The following is a 12,599-nucleotide window of genomic DNA, read 5'->3' as shown; positions in this document are numbered from 1 at the left end:
GTAATCTACGGATAGTCTGTCTTAAAAATTGATTGTTCTAATTATTTGTTGAATGTCATTTCATTTTCAAATACTGTATATGATATTTGAGTATATATAACATTTAGTTATCTGGAATGACAGCCTCCGAGGCATCTACACCAACATTCCACCGGTACTTGGAAGCTGGGTGGTCTGCGTGTGGTCCGGACTGGCCAGGCTGTCCGTATAGGTTCTCACGATAGGTTCCCTTGGGCACGGCATAGTCATCCCAGAACAGGCCTCGCTTGCGCAGCTCGGGAATAAGGAGATCAATTATATCCTTGAAGGAGCCGGGCTTGATTGCGTATGCCTGTGTATCATGTCAATAAATGACTCCAGGTACAACGGACTGTTTCAAAAGATTTATATATGACTTACCAGGTTAAACCCATCGACATCGGCTTCTGCCACCCATCGCTCCATGTTATCCGCAACTTGAGCAGCTGTACCGACGGGAGTAGCTCCCAGCCCTCCAACGGTGATGTGTCGACCGACAGTGGCCTTTGTCCACTTAGCCACTCCTGGGGTGGCCTTCGACCAGCCCTCAACCGCAGATCTTTACACGAATCCAAGTCAGTCCTTGTTAAGCCGAGAAAGCGAAGTGTTATCACATACCGGATAGCATTACTCTCAACATGTCTCAACTCCTCATCATCTCCATACTTCTCCAAATCGATCCCCGTCCATCCACCAAACAGCGCAAGCGCACCATCAATAGATCCCAGACTGCGGAAATACTCAAACTTCTCCACGGCCTCCTCCTCCGTCTTACCGAGGATAGGGCAAAGAAGCGCAAGGAACTTGATACTCTGCGGATCACGTCCATGCTCGCTCTGTGCAAGTTCCCGGATCTCCCTAACGTTCTTCGCTACTACAGCCGGACTGTGACCCGCCACAAAGATAGCTTCCGCATGTTGCGCGGCGAAGGTTTTGCCTGCTTTGGAGGTACCGGCTTGCAGGATTACTGGTGTGCGTTGTGGGCTGGGCTGACAGAGGTGAGGTCCGGGGACGTTGAAGTATTTGCCGACGTGGTTGATTTGACGCACGCCTGCTGGGTCGGTGTAGATTCCGCGCTCGCGGTCGAGGGTTACGGCGTCTTGGCGCCAGGAGGATTCCCATAGCTTGTAGGTTACTTTGATGTATTCTTCGGCGAGGAGGTAGCGGTCATCGTGCTGTGGTTTTTTGTTAAGTGGGTTATAGGTATGTGGGCGTGGAATGTGAAGTCTTACGTGTAGCTGCTCGGCTTGGCCCATATTACGGGCAGCGGAGTCGAGGTATCCTGTTACCACCTGAGGATATTGTTAGCGTATAGTTCTCTCTGAGAATCCTGTTATTCAAGTTTGAGTGTACTACTCACGTTCCATCCCAGACTATCAGACAAGTTTAATTAGCGACTTATTCCCACAACGGTTACTGGATATACGTACCGTCCTTTGGTAAGATGATCGACTGTAGATAGTCGTCTGGCAAGATGATATGGCTGCTCGTAGCTTGTTGTGACCGTCACTCCAAATCCAATATTCTTCGTCGCTGCCGCCATCGCGGGGACAACAGCCAATGGCTCGTTCACTGGCCACTGAGCACCGGAGACGACCGCAGGATCGAGGTTTCTGGGTCCTTTATAGACATCGTATCCTCCTGGAGACAGATTTCTTGTCAGACTCTTTTCTCCTATAATAAAATCACTTTTGCTCTACTTACCAAGAACATCTGCAATGAAAATTCCATGGAACTTGGCCGATTCAAGTAATTGTGCCAACTCGACCCAGTGGTCGACATCGTTGAAGCGATGCGACTCATCTTCGGGGTGGCGCCATAGTCCTGGCGATTGATGGCCACTGCCTGTGGTGATTTTTAGAGGTTTTGCATTTTTACATGTGAATGGGCTTCCACGTACACATTTCCACAAAGGCATTAAGGATGAGCGACTTGCGAGGCTTAGTCGCGTCGGATGGTTGAGTTGTCGACATGTTAGGATTGTAGTCTAGAAGTAATTCAAAGAAACAATAATATCCTCCTACTGAAAAGGAGGGGTTATATTATTCTTTATATTTATTTCCACCTTCTTCTCGAAATTATCTCCTACCAAAAAAAAAAAAAAGAGAACGCGTGCGTCATTGTAGAGTTGGATGTTATAGCATCACAGTGGGCCGTGATGGCGTGCCGAATATACTCACGAATGGCCTTGTTCATTGGCTTAAAAGCAATTATACTTGGAGAGCCATGCAGATTAATTCCCAGTCTATTCTCTCGCCCGAGAAATATGCTACCTAGAATACACCCAAGATATGGTATAATAATAGTGAAGCGATGTGATCCCGCGGAATCGTCCCCCAGTCCCATGTTCTTACGTATTCTTGTCGTTATTGGACATTCAAAGATCAGAGTTTGCCCAGAGATCCAATTCGCTCAATTTTAGGGAATTAGAAATTAGATCACTTGGATTGTCAACAGTAGGCTTGGCTGTCGAGTTGGTGTTCAGTTGCTGCGACGTTATACTTGGATATCTTGATTTATACAAGACAGACCATTCAGATTTATCCCTTTATTCAACTCATATAGTTTATATAGTCCATAATTAAATTAATTATATTCATAGAATATATAAATATATATCCCTACATAAACCTGAACCATCCTTCAGCCGCGCCAATCTCGTGAAAAAGCACCTCATTTTGAGCACAAATCAAGCCATTGTGGACCCTAACTATATCAGATTATTCCAACATGCGCCTTAGATCACATCCCTGTCCAGCCAGTCGGTACATGGTACATTCAAATATCATTTAAGCATACATAGTCCCTGTTCCATGTCCTCGGTATCATTGCTGGGGTTATTGTTCTTTTCTTTTTACCTAACTATAACCCTACTTCCTACTAGAACGGCAAATATCTCCCCAATTACTCTCCTTGAGTAGGCTATTTGCCTTGCACAATGTCGAACTTGCATGCCCGTGATGGCATTTCGACTGTCCAGCCACCTTTATCACAGGCGGTTGGCTATGTCGTTGTTGTTGTTATCGGTGTGATCATCGCTCTGGGTGAGTACTGTACTTCAATATATTCTTCCAATTCCCTAACTAACACCGACCAGTGATGATGCTCATCACGAAAGTCCTGAAGAAAACTACCGGAGAAGACAACGAAAAGACTGAAATGTATGCAAATTTCACAACAAATCCTCCTTCAATACTAATCCAGAAAACAGGTTCATGACAGCAAACCGTACCGTCCGCACAGGCCTAACTGCATCAGCCGTCATATCAGTCAGTTCTTCTCTTGTCCTCCCTAGACGCTTGAATTCCAACTGATAAATGACTCCCAGTCTTGGCTTTGGTCAACCGCTTTACTTGGCTCATCTTTTGTCGGCTATGACTACGGCGTAGCTGGTCCGTTCTGGTTTGCAGCTGGCTGCAGTCCGATGATTGTTTTCTTTGCCCTGTTGGGAATATCCTGCAAGCGAAAGATCCCCGAAGCGCATACTTCGCTAGAGGTTGTTCGGATTCGATACGGTAAGTTGGCTTTGGTCTCTTGTCTGGGCATTTTACTAACTCTATTTCGGGGGTATAGGACATGTGGCACACATTGTGTTCATGATTCTCTGTCTAGTGAACAATATCTTCGCGTGTGCCAATATGCTTCTTGGTGCCGCGGCAGTAATCACAGCTGTGTAGGTTTCCCTCGGTCTATTGAGATGTTGTAGCTAATCAACTCAGAACTGGAATGCATGTTATTGCTGCGACATTCTTGTTGCCGGTCGGAGTCACCCTCTACACATTTGTTGGTGGTATCAAAGCAACGTAAGTCCCCTTCTCTCAACCTCAGAAGGCAAAATATCTAATTGTACCATGCAGATTCCTCACCGATTATTTCCACACGGCTATAATTATGATTATTGCTTGCTATTTCACCGTCAAAGCCTTCTCAACTGACCAGATTGGCTCTGTGGGTGATCTTTTCGAGCTCGTCCAAGCAGCGGCCCAACGACACCCAGTCTCTGGTAACCAAGATGGAACATATCTAACCATGACATCGAAGAGTGTAAGATGAAACATAACAACTATACCAGTTAAGCCACTGACACGACTCTAGGCAATCCTATTCGGAATCATCCACACCCTCGCAAACTTCGGTTTAGTTATTGTAAGCACAACACCATATATCCCATTGCCATCCTTTCTAACCTCCTCTAGATGGACACAAGCTATTTCATCAAAGCCTTCTCCGCCACCCCAGCTGCAGTAGTACCTGGCTATACAATCGGAGGAATCGCCTACTTCGCCATCCCATGGGGTCTGGGAACAGTAATGAGCTCCGTTGCTCTTGGACTCGAGAACACTCCAACCTTCCCAACATTCCCAAGGGTGAGTACCAATCCCAATCTACCTACCAATATACTATACCTCTCTAATATTGCAAAACAGAGAATGACAACGACAGAAGTCGGAAATGGCCTCGTCCTCCCATACGCGGCAATCACCATCGCCGGTAAAGGCGGCGCAGCAGCAGTCCTGATAATAACCTTCATGGCATGCACATCAACTCTTTCCGCGCAGGTTATCGCCGTCAGCTCGATTCTCAGTTTCGACGTGTACCGCGAGTACTTCAATAAGAAGGCTACGGATTACGATCTCATCCGCGCAAGTCACTTCGGTGTCATTTTCTTCGCCGTTTTCTCCGCTGCTTTCAGTACGATGCTTCACTACGTCGGTATTAATCTAGGCTGGACACTTTATATGCTAGGTATGTCATTTCTTATTCTCCCGTCTTTGCTTCCTTCCCTATACTGTGAACTCGAGCTGATAATCTTCTTCTAATAGGCGTCGTCACATGTCCCGGCATCTTCCCAATGATCTTCACAATCCTCTGGCGTCGCCAAAGTAAAGCCGCCGCAATCTTCTCTCCCATCCTCGGTCTTGCGACTGGTATGGCTGTCTGGCTCGGGACGGCATCGCACTTCGCTGGTGAAGTCTCCGTCGCATCAACGGGACAAGTCCTCCCCTGTCTCTATGGAACAGTGGCTTCTTGCATGTCGCCCATTGTATACTCCGTTCTGATTACGCTTGTGCGGCCGCAGGATTACGATTGGAATGACTTCAGGAAGGTTAAGCTGTCTCTTGAGAAATTGGATAGTGATTTGACGACTGCGCACCGTCACACGCCTTCTTCTCGTGCGGATGATGGTAGTGGTGAGGATGGAGGTAGGAGTGCTGAGGATCAGAAAGAGCTGAAGCGGTGGGGTCGGATTGCGGCTTTTTGGGCTGTGGCAACCTTTTTGGGTCATTGGGTTATTTGGCCGTTGCCTATGTATGGTTCTGGTTATGTCTTTGGGAAGAAGGTATGTGGTACCCTTTGGCTTGGAACTCTCGCTGTTCTTGGCTAACTGTTGATTTAGTTCTATATTGCCTGGGTGGTCGTCGCTATCATCTGGCTTTGGCTCAGTATGTTAGTTGCTATCTTCTATCCAATCTTTGATGGTGGTATTCAGCAGATTCGTGACGTTTATCGGGGGCTGAGAGGTCAAAATGTTGTCGAGGGTGCTCGGAGTAAAGATGACAAAGGAGAAATTAGTTCTCCGTCTGTTGGGTCTATCAGTGATGTTACTCAAACAGGGGATCCTCAAGAGAACAAATCTTGAATCATTTGGTATCAAGTCACTACTGGGATGAATGGGGTTCTATGTCACGATATTTGGTATAAGCTATTCTACGTTACTCATTGTTAATTAACATCTCTACATCTGATATCTACGTAAAATCCAATCAAATTTTGATCTCAATCGGTTTTTTTTTTTTTCAATTTCATAAATCCTGTGCAAGATAGATGCAAAAGCAAGTGGCGCACATTCCATCAACCATCAAGGCTGTCGGAGATGCCCACATCACATAACAACCATAAATGTCTCAATTCATATGTCAGCGAGATATTTTCAATCTTGCAATATTGACAAAAGAATAAGAAATCCTAAGGGAAGCCACTCTTCAAGTTATCGTACTTGGAGGCAGGGTAGTGCAGCTGATTGCCGCTCCGCTCCAAAGCACCGACACCTCCAAGGGTATCAACAACCTGTATGTGATGTCAGTAAAATGTAAACCAGATATAAAAAGCAGAACTGAACATACAGTGGTAATCAAACTGTCGCCACCAGTCTTGTCAGAGCTGCTCTCCCACCACATTCCACCGCCGAGTCCACGGGACTTGATGTACCGGGCTTTCTGACGCGCAATCTCGGGTGTGTCGTAGCTGACAAACAGTCGGCTGTCTTTGTTGTAGCAGTAGCTTGCACCCAGTTTGTCCAAGACGGTCACGGCACAGCCGTTAAGTGGCAGACCCTTGTAGTCCCACACGCCGTTCTCCCATGTGCCTGCTCCAACACCGTTGTAGGGCTTTCCTGGGCCGTCGGTATTGGTAAACGCTCGGCCGTACAGTGGCATTCCCAGTACGATCTTGTTGGCAGCTACGCCCTGCGCGGTGTAGTAGTCGACTGCTTGGTCCGTGTTAAATGGGGTGCTGGCCGGGTTGTCGGTCGACGCGTGGAGGTTGGCATTGTTGCCAGCAACTGTGTCCCAGCTACCGGAGTAGTCGTAGGCCATGAGGTTCCAGAAATCCAGGTACCGGTCCATGTCCTTCAGACGTTCCTGACGGTAGCGGCTTGGGCCTGGGCTGTGTTAGCTGTTTTGGAATATTTCAACGATGCAGATAAAACTCACCGGCGGGAGATGCGGCAGTAAGCAGGAAATGGTAGCCTTGGGCATTAGCCGAGCTATAGGAATCCAAGGACTGGAATTAATTAGTCAGGGCCCATAGACATTCATAAAAGAATCACATACTGCACGAAGTCGACGGAGTGCATCGACAAACTTGTCCGCCTGGTCGTCAGTGGCAGGGTACTATAGTTCGCGTAAGCATCAGTAACCCGAAGATCGCAACCATTGAAGACTTACCTCATAATCAACATCAATACCATCGAAGCCAAGGTTCTTCAGCAGGTCCGTGGCAGAATCAGCGAACTTCTGACGTCCAGCCTCAGTTTCAAAGGCAGAAGCAAAGCTGGGAGAGTAGGTCCAGCCTCCAATCGACAGAAGAACCTTGAGCTTGCTGTTATTCTTCTTTAGTAGGAACAGCTGCTTGATACAGCCATAGACATTGTTTCCGGAATCATTCCAAGAATCAGTGGGGTAGTGCTTGTCAGTGTCTGCCCAGGAGTCCGACAAGTAGACCTCGCCAGTGCCAGCACGAATATTGGCAAATGCATAAAGCACATGAGTCAGTCGCTCGGCGGGAAGATTCTGAGGTTGGAAGTTACGACCGTAGATGGCCTGAACAATCTGATATTAGCGTGACTTCCCTTTTTTGTGTGTTTGGATAATGACGTTTTCCATATCCCCGGTTTCATCCAGTCCACGGGTAATATATAGACATATGTAATACACATTTAGGCATGGTCTGAACTTACCCAGTTCACATAGTATGCCACCGAGCGATACCCGCCAACATCACGAGATTCAATCTCACTGGTGTTGGTGCTCAGGGCAGGAATGTAGGCAGCGTTGGCGAGCCAGCTCAGGCCTAAAAGGAAAGGAATGACAAATTGCATGATGAAGGAGTGTGTCGAGGTGATGTTCTAGATGTCTCGGGCCAGCGAGGGTTGGATGGTGAAGGTTGTTGAGGTCGAGGATGAGGGGAATGACCTCACTATTTGTAGTCGAGGTAGACAAACAAACTATTTCCTCCGCGGAGTATTGAGATGGACAATAGTAATTGTCCAGTCCATTTAGTCCGTTTGTCTGCAACCCCAAATGGGTAATTGGTAGGTACCCTGTTACCTAAACGGTGACCTGGATGGTACCAAGGAGTCTACATTGTTTCAGCATTGATATCGGAGGAGTCAATGGGATTCTACTAAGTTCTCACACTTAGAAAGTGAGGCAGCACCGGCGATTTGACGTGGTCAATGGGAGCATTGTGTGTTTCCTGTCGAGGTCCACGGCGAATTAGGCAGCGCCACAATGCATTCCCTCCACATTATCAAGGGCCTATTATGATATCTACTGTGTACTGACGGTGTCTTTGATAGTATAGTAGACACCAAACCCATGGCACACCAGACAAATATGTAACATCTTGAAATTGCAGGTTACTCCCTCTGTGACAACTCGACTATTTGTCCTCGTGGGGCTGAAGATTCCCCGGCCAATCAATTCGAGAAACGCCTGAGGATGGGTGACATTGTCATATGAAATCCCCTTATAATGCACAGTCAGTATTGAGAAATATGACCCGGGTCATATCAAATTGTTCTGGCCTAGGAACCCATATCTTGAGACGTTGCAGCATCACCCCGCTCGTCTGGAATCCTACAGTAGGACCCCTATTAATGAATATAACTAAGTGGTAGTATCAGGGAAATAAACGGGTTTATATTGTTTAAGGTTATCATTTAGGGTCTAGGGATATGCAAGCTGACATACATTAATTAATGTACCCCGTTCGTCCGGTCTGCAGGAACGGTCCCTGTGAGAATGCCAATGTAACACTGAGACCATGCGACAGGGACATGTGCCATACCAACGCCATATCAAGGCCATATCGAGGATAAATTCTAAGATTCAATCCATGATCGGAGGGAAGGGAATAATTCCTCAGGTGGCTTAACTTTTATACATCTAGTCCTTTTGCAATTTTGGGATTGAAACATCACCGCGTAGAGATAGTTGATTACTATTCTGCACTAAGTTAGACTTGAATGCCAGAATCTCAATGAGCATATAACTAGATTCCTGAGAGAATACCCCTCAGTTCGAAAGATACTACATTCAAATGTGTACCTTAAATCACACCAGACCTCCAACAAGCAAGATCGCAAGTTGTCCAATGCTCCAGAAGCGCCAAAGAGCTCCAATCGAAGTAGATCACTTCACGGTAACTCTGACCTCCCCCACCAAGGCAATGCCCATCTTCAACCGATCCAAAAATTTATCCCCGTCCGCAGTTATCTGGGCAGCGGCATCCAGGGCATAGATCTTGGCTGCAAAGGCCTGGTAGGCAACCTGATCTGAGAAAGTAAGCTCAGCGTAGGCGTCAAAATCGAAGTCTGGCTGTCTCCCACGCAGTATAGTGGCCGGGGTGAAGGCGTTGCGTGCGGTAGAGCCATCCGGGGGAGTTTCGACTGTACTGCGGGAGATATAATTTCGATGATGAGAAAGAGGGAAATCCGGGCCTGCAATCTTCTTGACAAGTTTGATGTGCGCTTCGTAGCATTTCTTGAATTCTTCCGGTGTCAGATGGGGGTTGCGGTAAAGAAAGACTAGCATCTTGACAGGCATTTTGAAATCCCGAACTGTAGTGGATAAAAACTTAATGGAGAGACTGGGCTTGGATATGCTGGATTAGTTCGAATATTAAACGATTTGAAGATTTAAACATACTATAATCAGCCGGTTATTTCTCGGGGGGTTTTACTCTCGGTCGTTACTTTGTACCTTAGGAGCGGTGCAACGCGGGATATGCGGTATATGGCGTAGTATTTCTGAAATCTACGGAGTATTGTAGTATAAGATGAGATATCCCTGTTCGGTTTTGTACTTCTAGATAAGTCCAACCGACTAAATAGAAGGTAAGGATGGCGATCTGAAATCATTGTTTCTAGGGTTCATATTTCTAAAACAAAGATGAAGACTAGGGTTGTCAGCCGAGTACATGTGGAATAATGAATTGTAAAATCATAGATATAAACGACAAGAAAGAAAAAAAAAAACAGGTTTTATGTGAACGTTAGGGTATAATTGAAACAAAAAGCAAAAACAAAACATATAAACGCTGTACAAAAACAGGACTTTTTTGATATTTGCCAACAGAATTAGGGGTATTGGTTGGCGATTAACAAACGAGGATGAACAATAAGCCATCCACATCTCTCGTATTAATTAACGAGTGGCTCTCAGAGTGCTCAATCGTTCCGAGTACTCCGGCGGGGCAAGGCCCACATCAACCACGACATCACCACGAGTATTGGAAAAGTCGGTGGGAGAAGTCACATTGCGCGGGTTGAAGAACTCCTCTAGCTCTTGCTGTGTGACCGTGACACCGAGGTGAGACTTTATGGGTTCAGCGCACTTTGGCTGGCTCGTGAACTGGACGGGGACACGGAGGGAGATTGTCGGTGTCATGAGGTTGGTTGCGGGGGTGTGGTATGTCAATGAGAGATCGAGGGCGTAGATGCGAGACATCAGACAGGAGTGGAAAGTTGGGACGAAGGCTTTGGACTTGGGCAGCGTGACGGGGACGACGACTGATGCGGTATAGTAGGTGTCTCCGGTGAATGCGGAGGACGGGCCGGTTGATGAATCGGAGGAGGATGAGTCGGTGGAGTCGCGGCGCATGGTGTCGGCGGCTGTCGATTGCTTTGTCCACTGGGCGGATGCGACACACATGGTTAATAGAGGGACGCTTTCTGTGTAGAGGCCGCATCCGATGTGGGCGAAGGGCATGCCGGTCGTGGATGGGAAGTCCTCCCATGGGGCTGCGCTGAAGAATGTGCTCACACGGAGTTTGCTGGTCATTGTTCCGAGTGGGGGAGGTTGCTCGTCGCCGACTGGATCGAATCGTAGGTTTACGGTGGCCACGGTGCTCACGGTGTCGGTTGGCTCGCCGTCTGGAGGAAGCAGTTGAATGGGTTTGGGCTGGGATGATGAAGCGACGACGCGTCCTAATGTGCCCCGAAAGGTTCCACGCTTGACACTCTTCTCTTTGCGTGTGCAGAGAGATGGACTGGCCGAAATTTCCACCGGGGGCTCTTCTTCGACGGTTGGGATGATACGGACTTTCTTGGCAATTCCGGCGATAGCCACGACTCCAGGGCCGACGAGTTGCTTCTGAAGAACAGACGCTCGAACCGTGTAGGCGATCTGCGACATGCTAGGAGCTATGTCATCTAGTAGTGTCTTGCCATTACTAGCAAGGATGGGATCACCCAATGTTGGCGGAAGCATGGTGTGGGATCGTTGAAGGTGAACATTCTTCTTGGGGTGACTGCAGACCTGGGGCAACAGGCGGTCCGGGACGACGAATGTGAAGGGGTATTCATATGATCGGCCACTCTCCAGGACTCGAGGGGTCGGATATTCCATTTCATCAATAGGCTGGCGCAATTTGAGAAACATCTGTTGTGATCCGGTGCGGCCAGGGCATGATGCCCGTTCTACCGTCGTTCGAGCTACACCTTTTCTTTAATTAGCATTGTTTATAGGCCTGATTTGAATGGCAAGTACCTTCAAACACAATCTCAACCTCTTCAAATCGAGTCTCATGCTCAACGGTGACGGTTATACTGCCATCAATACTCTCTCCGGTGGTATAAGAGTTAACATGTCCTGGCTTTTGTCCTGCAATATTTATCTCGATTTTGGGCTGTGAGCGTCGAGTCCAAGCATCTAGCCTGTCGGAGCCAGAGCTGATGATTGAAGTTGCGGTCGACATTGTTTCACAGGGGAGATATTATTATGTATGAAGGCCTGTCCCACAGGGGGAATGTAGGAACAATATGGCAGCCGGCACGTCAAAATAAAGTGAAGATGAAATATCGAAATGAAATCAGGTCAAATATGGATCAGATGCGGTCCTTCTTAAAGAAAAATAAAGAATAGAAAAAAGGAAAAAAAGAAAAAAAAAAAAAAAAAGAAATAGTAAACGGTGGAGCCGTTGACAACCGCAATGGAGTCAAGAGAAACAAGTGTGGAGGAGCCCTAACAATGTGAGCAACCTTGGAAGGTTTCAGATGGCCTCATCAGATCTCCCCCAAATATCCCCCAATGTGTTCTTATAAATCAACATGAAAGTGACTCACAAGTCAACCGGAAGGCGCATCTACAGTATAGTTCGGCTCAGTGATAACCCGCTTGTAACGCCTCCAAAAGTAAAAAAGCCGAGCTAAAGGTATACACTTCAGTATAAGGAAAGACTAACCAGGACACAATTCAGTATAAGGAAGGCGGAGCCAAGGAGTCATTGGGGTCCAGGGAGTGATTGGTCAAATGTGAGGATCCGTTCTTGCTGCACGCCCTTGGATTGACATTCCGCTTGGTCAAAAGACATCGAAGAGACTAGTTCAATTCAGCATGACACATGATATTCAGTGTATTCAAGGGATTCAAGGGATTCAGGGGACTCAAGGGCGTTAGAGGTCATGTTTTTATATAACTATATCTTGTAGCTCATTCAGATGTTTCAGACTATTCAAACTAGTCTGAACTATTCAGATCTTTGAAGTCAAAAGAGTCAACTTCCAAAAACCAACTTCATGGGTCAAGGGGGGAAAAGAAGTGGAGTGCGCCTTGGGTACTCCGTACTTCGTACAAGATGCACCCACAACATAGGCACGCCCTTTGGACTCCACTCGTCCACATTCCCAAGTCCAAGCTTATGCTGTTGCTAAAAGTAGCCAATCAGCTTGTTATATTGCTGAACTTTGTTCATTCGAATAACCAGGATTTACAAAAGCAAATATCCCATTGAATTTCATATGTTTATAACACTCTTTGGTCATATTTGAGGACCTTCGAGGGTTTTTCAATCACACG

General features: G+C 46.9%; 5 protein-coding genes across 5 annotated transcripts; 1 reads left to right on the top strand and 4 right to left on the bottom strand.

The window, feature by feature from the left end:
* Positions 1-103: 103 nt before the first annotated feature.
* Positions 104-1,991, bottom strand: N7516_002042 (LLM class flavin-dependent oxidoreductase; the record flags this gene model as incomplete). The annotated part of the gene is made up of 8 exons (XM_057214762.1): positions 104-331; positions 400-577; positions 637-1,193; positions 1,251-1,310; positions 1,379-1,391; positions 1,449-1,659; positions 1,723-1,863; positions 1,919-1,991. The coding sequence occupies 8 exons, from the start codon at positions 1,989-1,991 to the stop codon at positions 104-106; spliced, it is 1,461 nt and encodes a 486-aa protein (XP_057076645.1).
* Positions 1,992-2,956: 965 nt separating this feature from the next.
* Positions 2,957-5,659, top strand: N7516_002041 (sodium:solute symporter family protein; the record flags this gene model as incomplete). The annotated part of the gene is made up of 12 exons (XM_057214761.1): positions 2,957-3,062; positions 3,116-3,179; positions 3,230-3,287; positions 3,347-3,533; positions 3,592-3,691; positions 3,738-3,821; positions 3,876-4,062; positions 4,114-4,164; positions 4,215-4,385; positions 4,446-4,764; positions 4,842-5,359; positions 5,417-5,659. The coding sequence occupies 12 exons, from the start codon at positions 2,957-2,959 to the stop codon at positions 5,657-5,659; spliced, it is 2,088 nt and encodes a 695-aa protein (XP_057076644.1).
* Positions 5,660-5,985: 326 nt separating this feature from the next.
* On the bottom strand, positions 5,986-7,618 carry N7516_002040 (glycoside hydrolase family 18 protein; the record flags this gene model as incomplete). The annotated part of the gene is made up of 6 exons (XM_057214760.1): positions 5,986-6,087; positions 6,144-6,679; positions 6,732-6,801; positions 6,852-6,911; positions 6,966-7,340; positions 7,478-7,618. The coding sequence occupies 6 exons, from the start codon at positions 7,616-7,618 to the stop codon at positions 5,986-5,988; spliced, it is 1,284 nt and encodes a 427-aa protein (XP_057076643.1).
* Positions 7,619-8,933: 1,315 nt separating this feature from the next.
* N7516_002039 (EthD domain-containing protein) lies at positions 8,934-9,347 on the bottom strand (the record flags this gene model as incomplete). The annotated part of the gene is made up of 1 exon (XM_057214759.1): positions 8,934-9,347. The coding sequence occupies one exon, from the start codon at positions 9,345-9,347 to the stop codon at positions 8,934-8,936; it is 414 nt and encodes a 137-aa protein (XP_057076642.1).
* Positions 9,348-9,947: 600 nt separating this feature from the next.
* N7516_002038 (arrestin (or S-antigen), N-terminal domain protein) lies at positions 9,948-11,499 on the bottom strand (the record flags this gene model as incomplete). The annotated part of the gene is made up of 2 exons (XM_057214758.1): positions 9,948-11,242; positions 11,292-11,499. The coding sequence occupies 2 exons, from the start codon at positions 11,497-11,499 to the stop codon at positions 9,948-9,950; spliced, it is 1,503 nt and encodes a 500-aa protein (XP_057076641.1).
* Between the last annotated feature and the right edge of the window lie 1,100 nt (positions 11,500-12,599).

The sequence above is a fragment of the Penicillium verrucosum genome (genome assembly GCF_028828655.1).
Source record: "Penicillium verrucosum strain IBT 35672 chromosome Unknown utg000001l_segment0_segment0, whole genome shotgun sequence".
In the NCBI taxonomy this organism is placed as follows: Eukaryota; Fungi; Ascomycota; class Eurotiomycetes; order Eurotiales; family Aspergillaceae; genus Penicillium; species Penicillium verrucosum.
The sequence above is the reverse complement of the archived record's forward strand: the minus strand, read 5'-3'. Positions and strand labels throughout refer to the sequence as shown.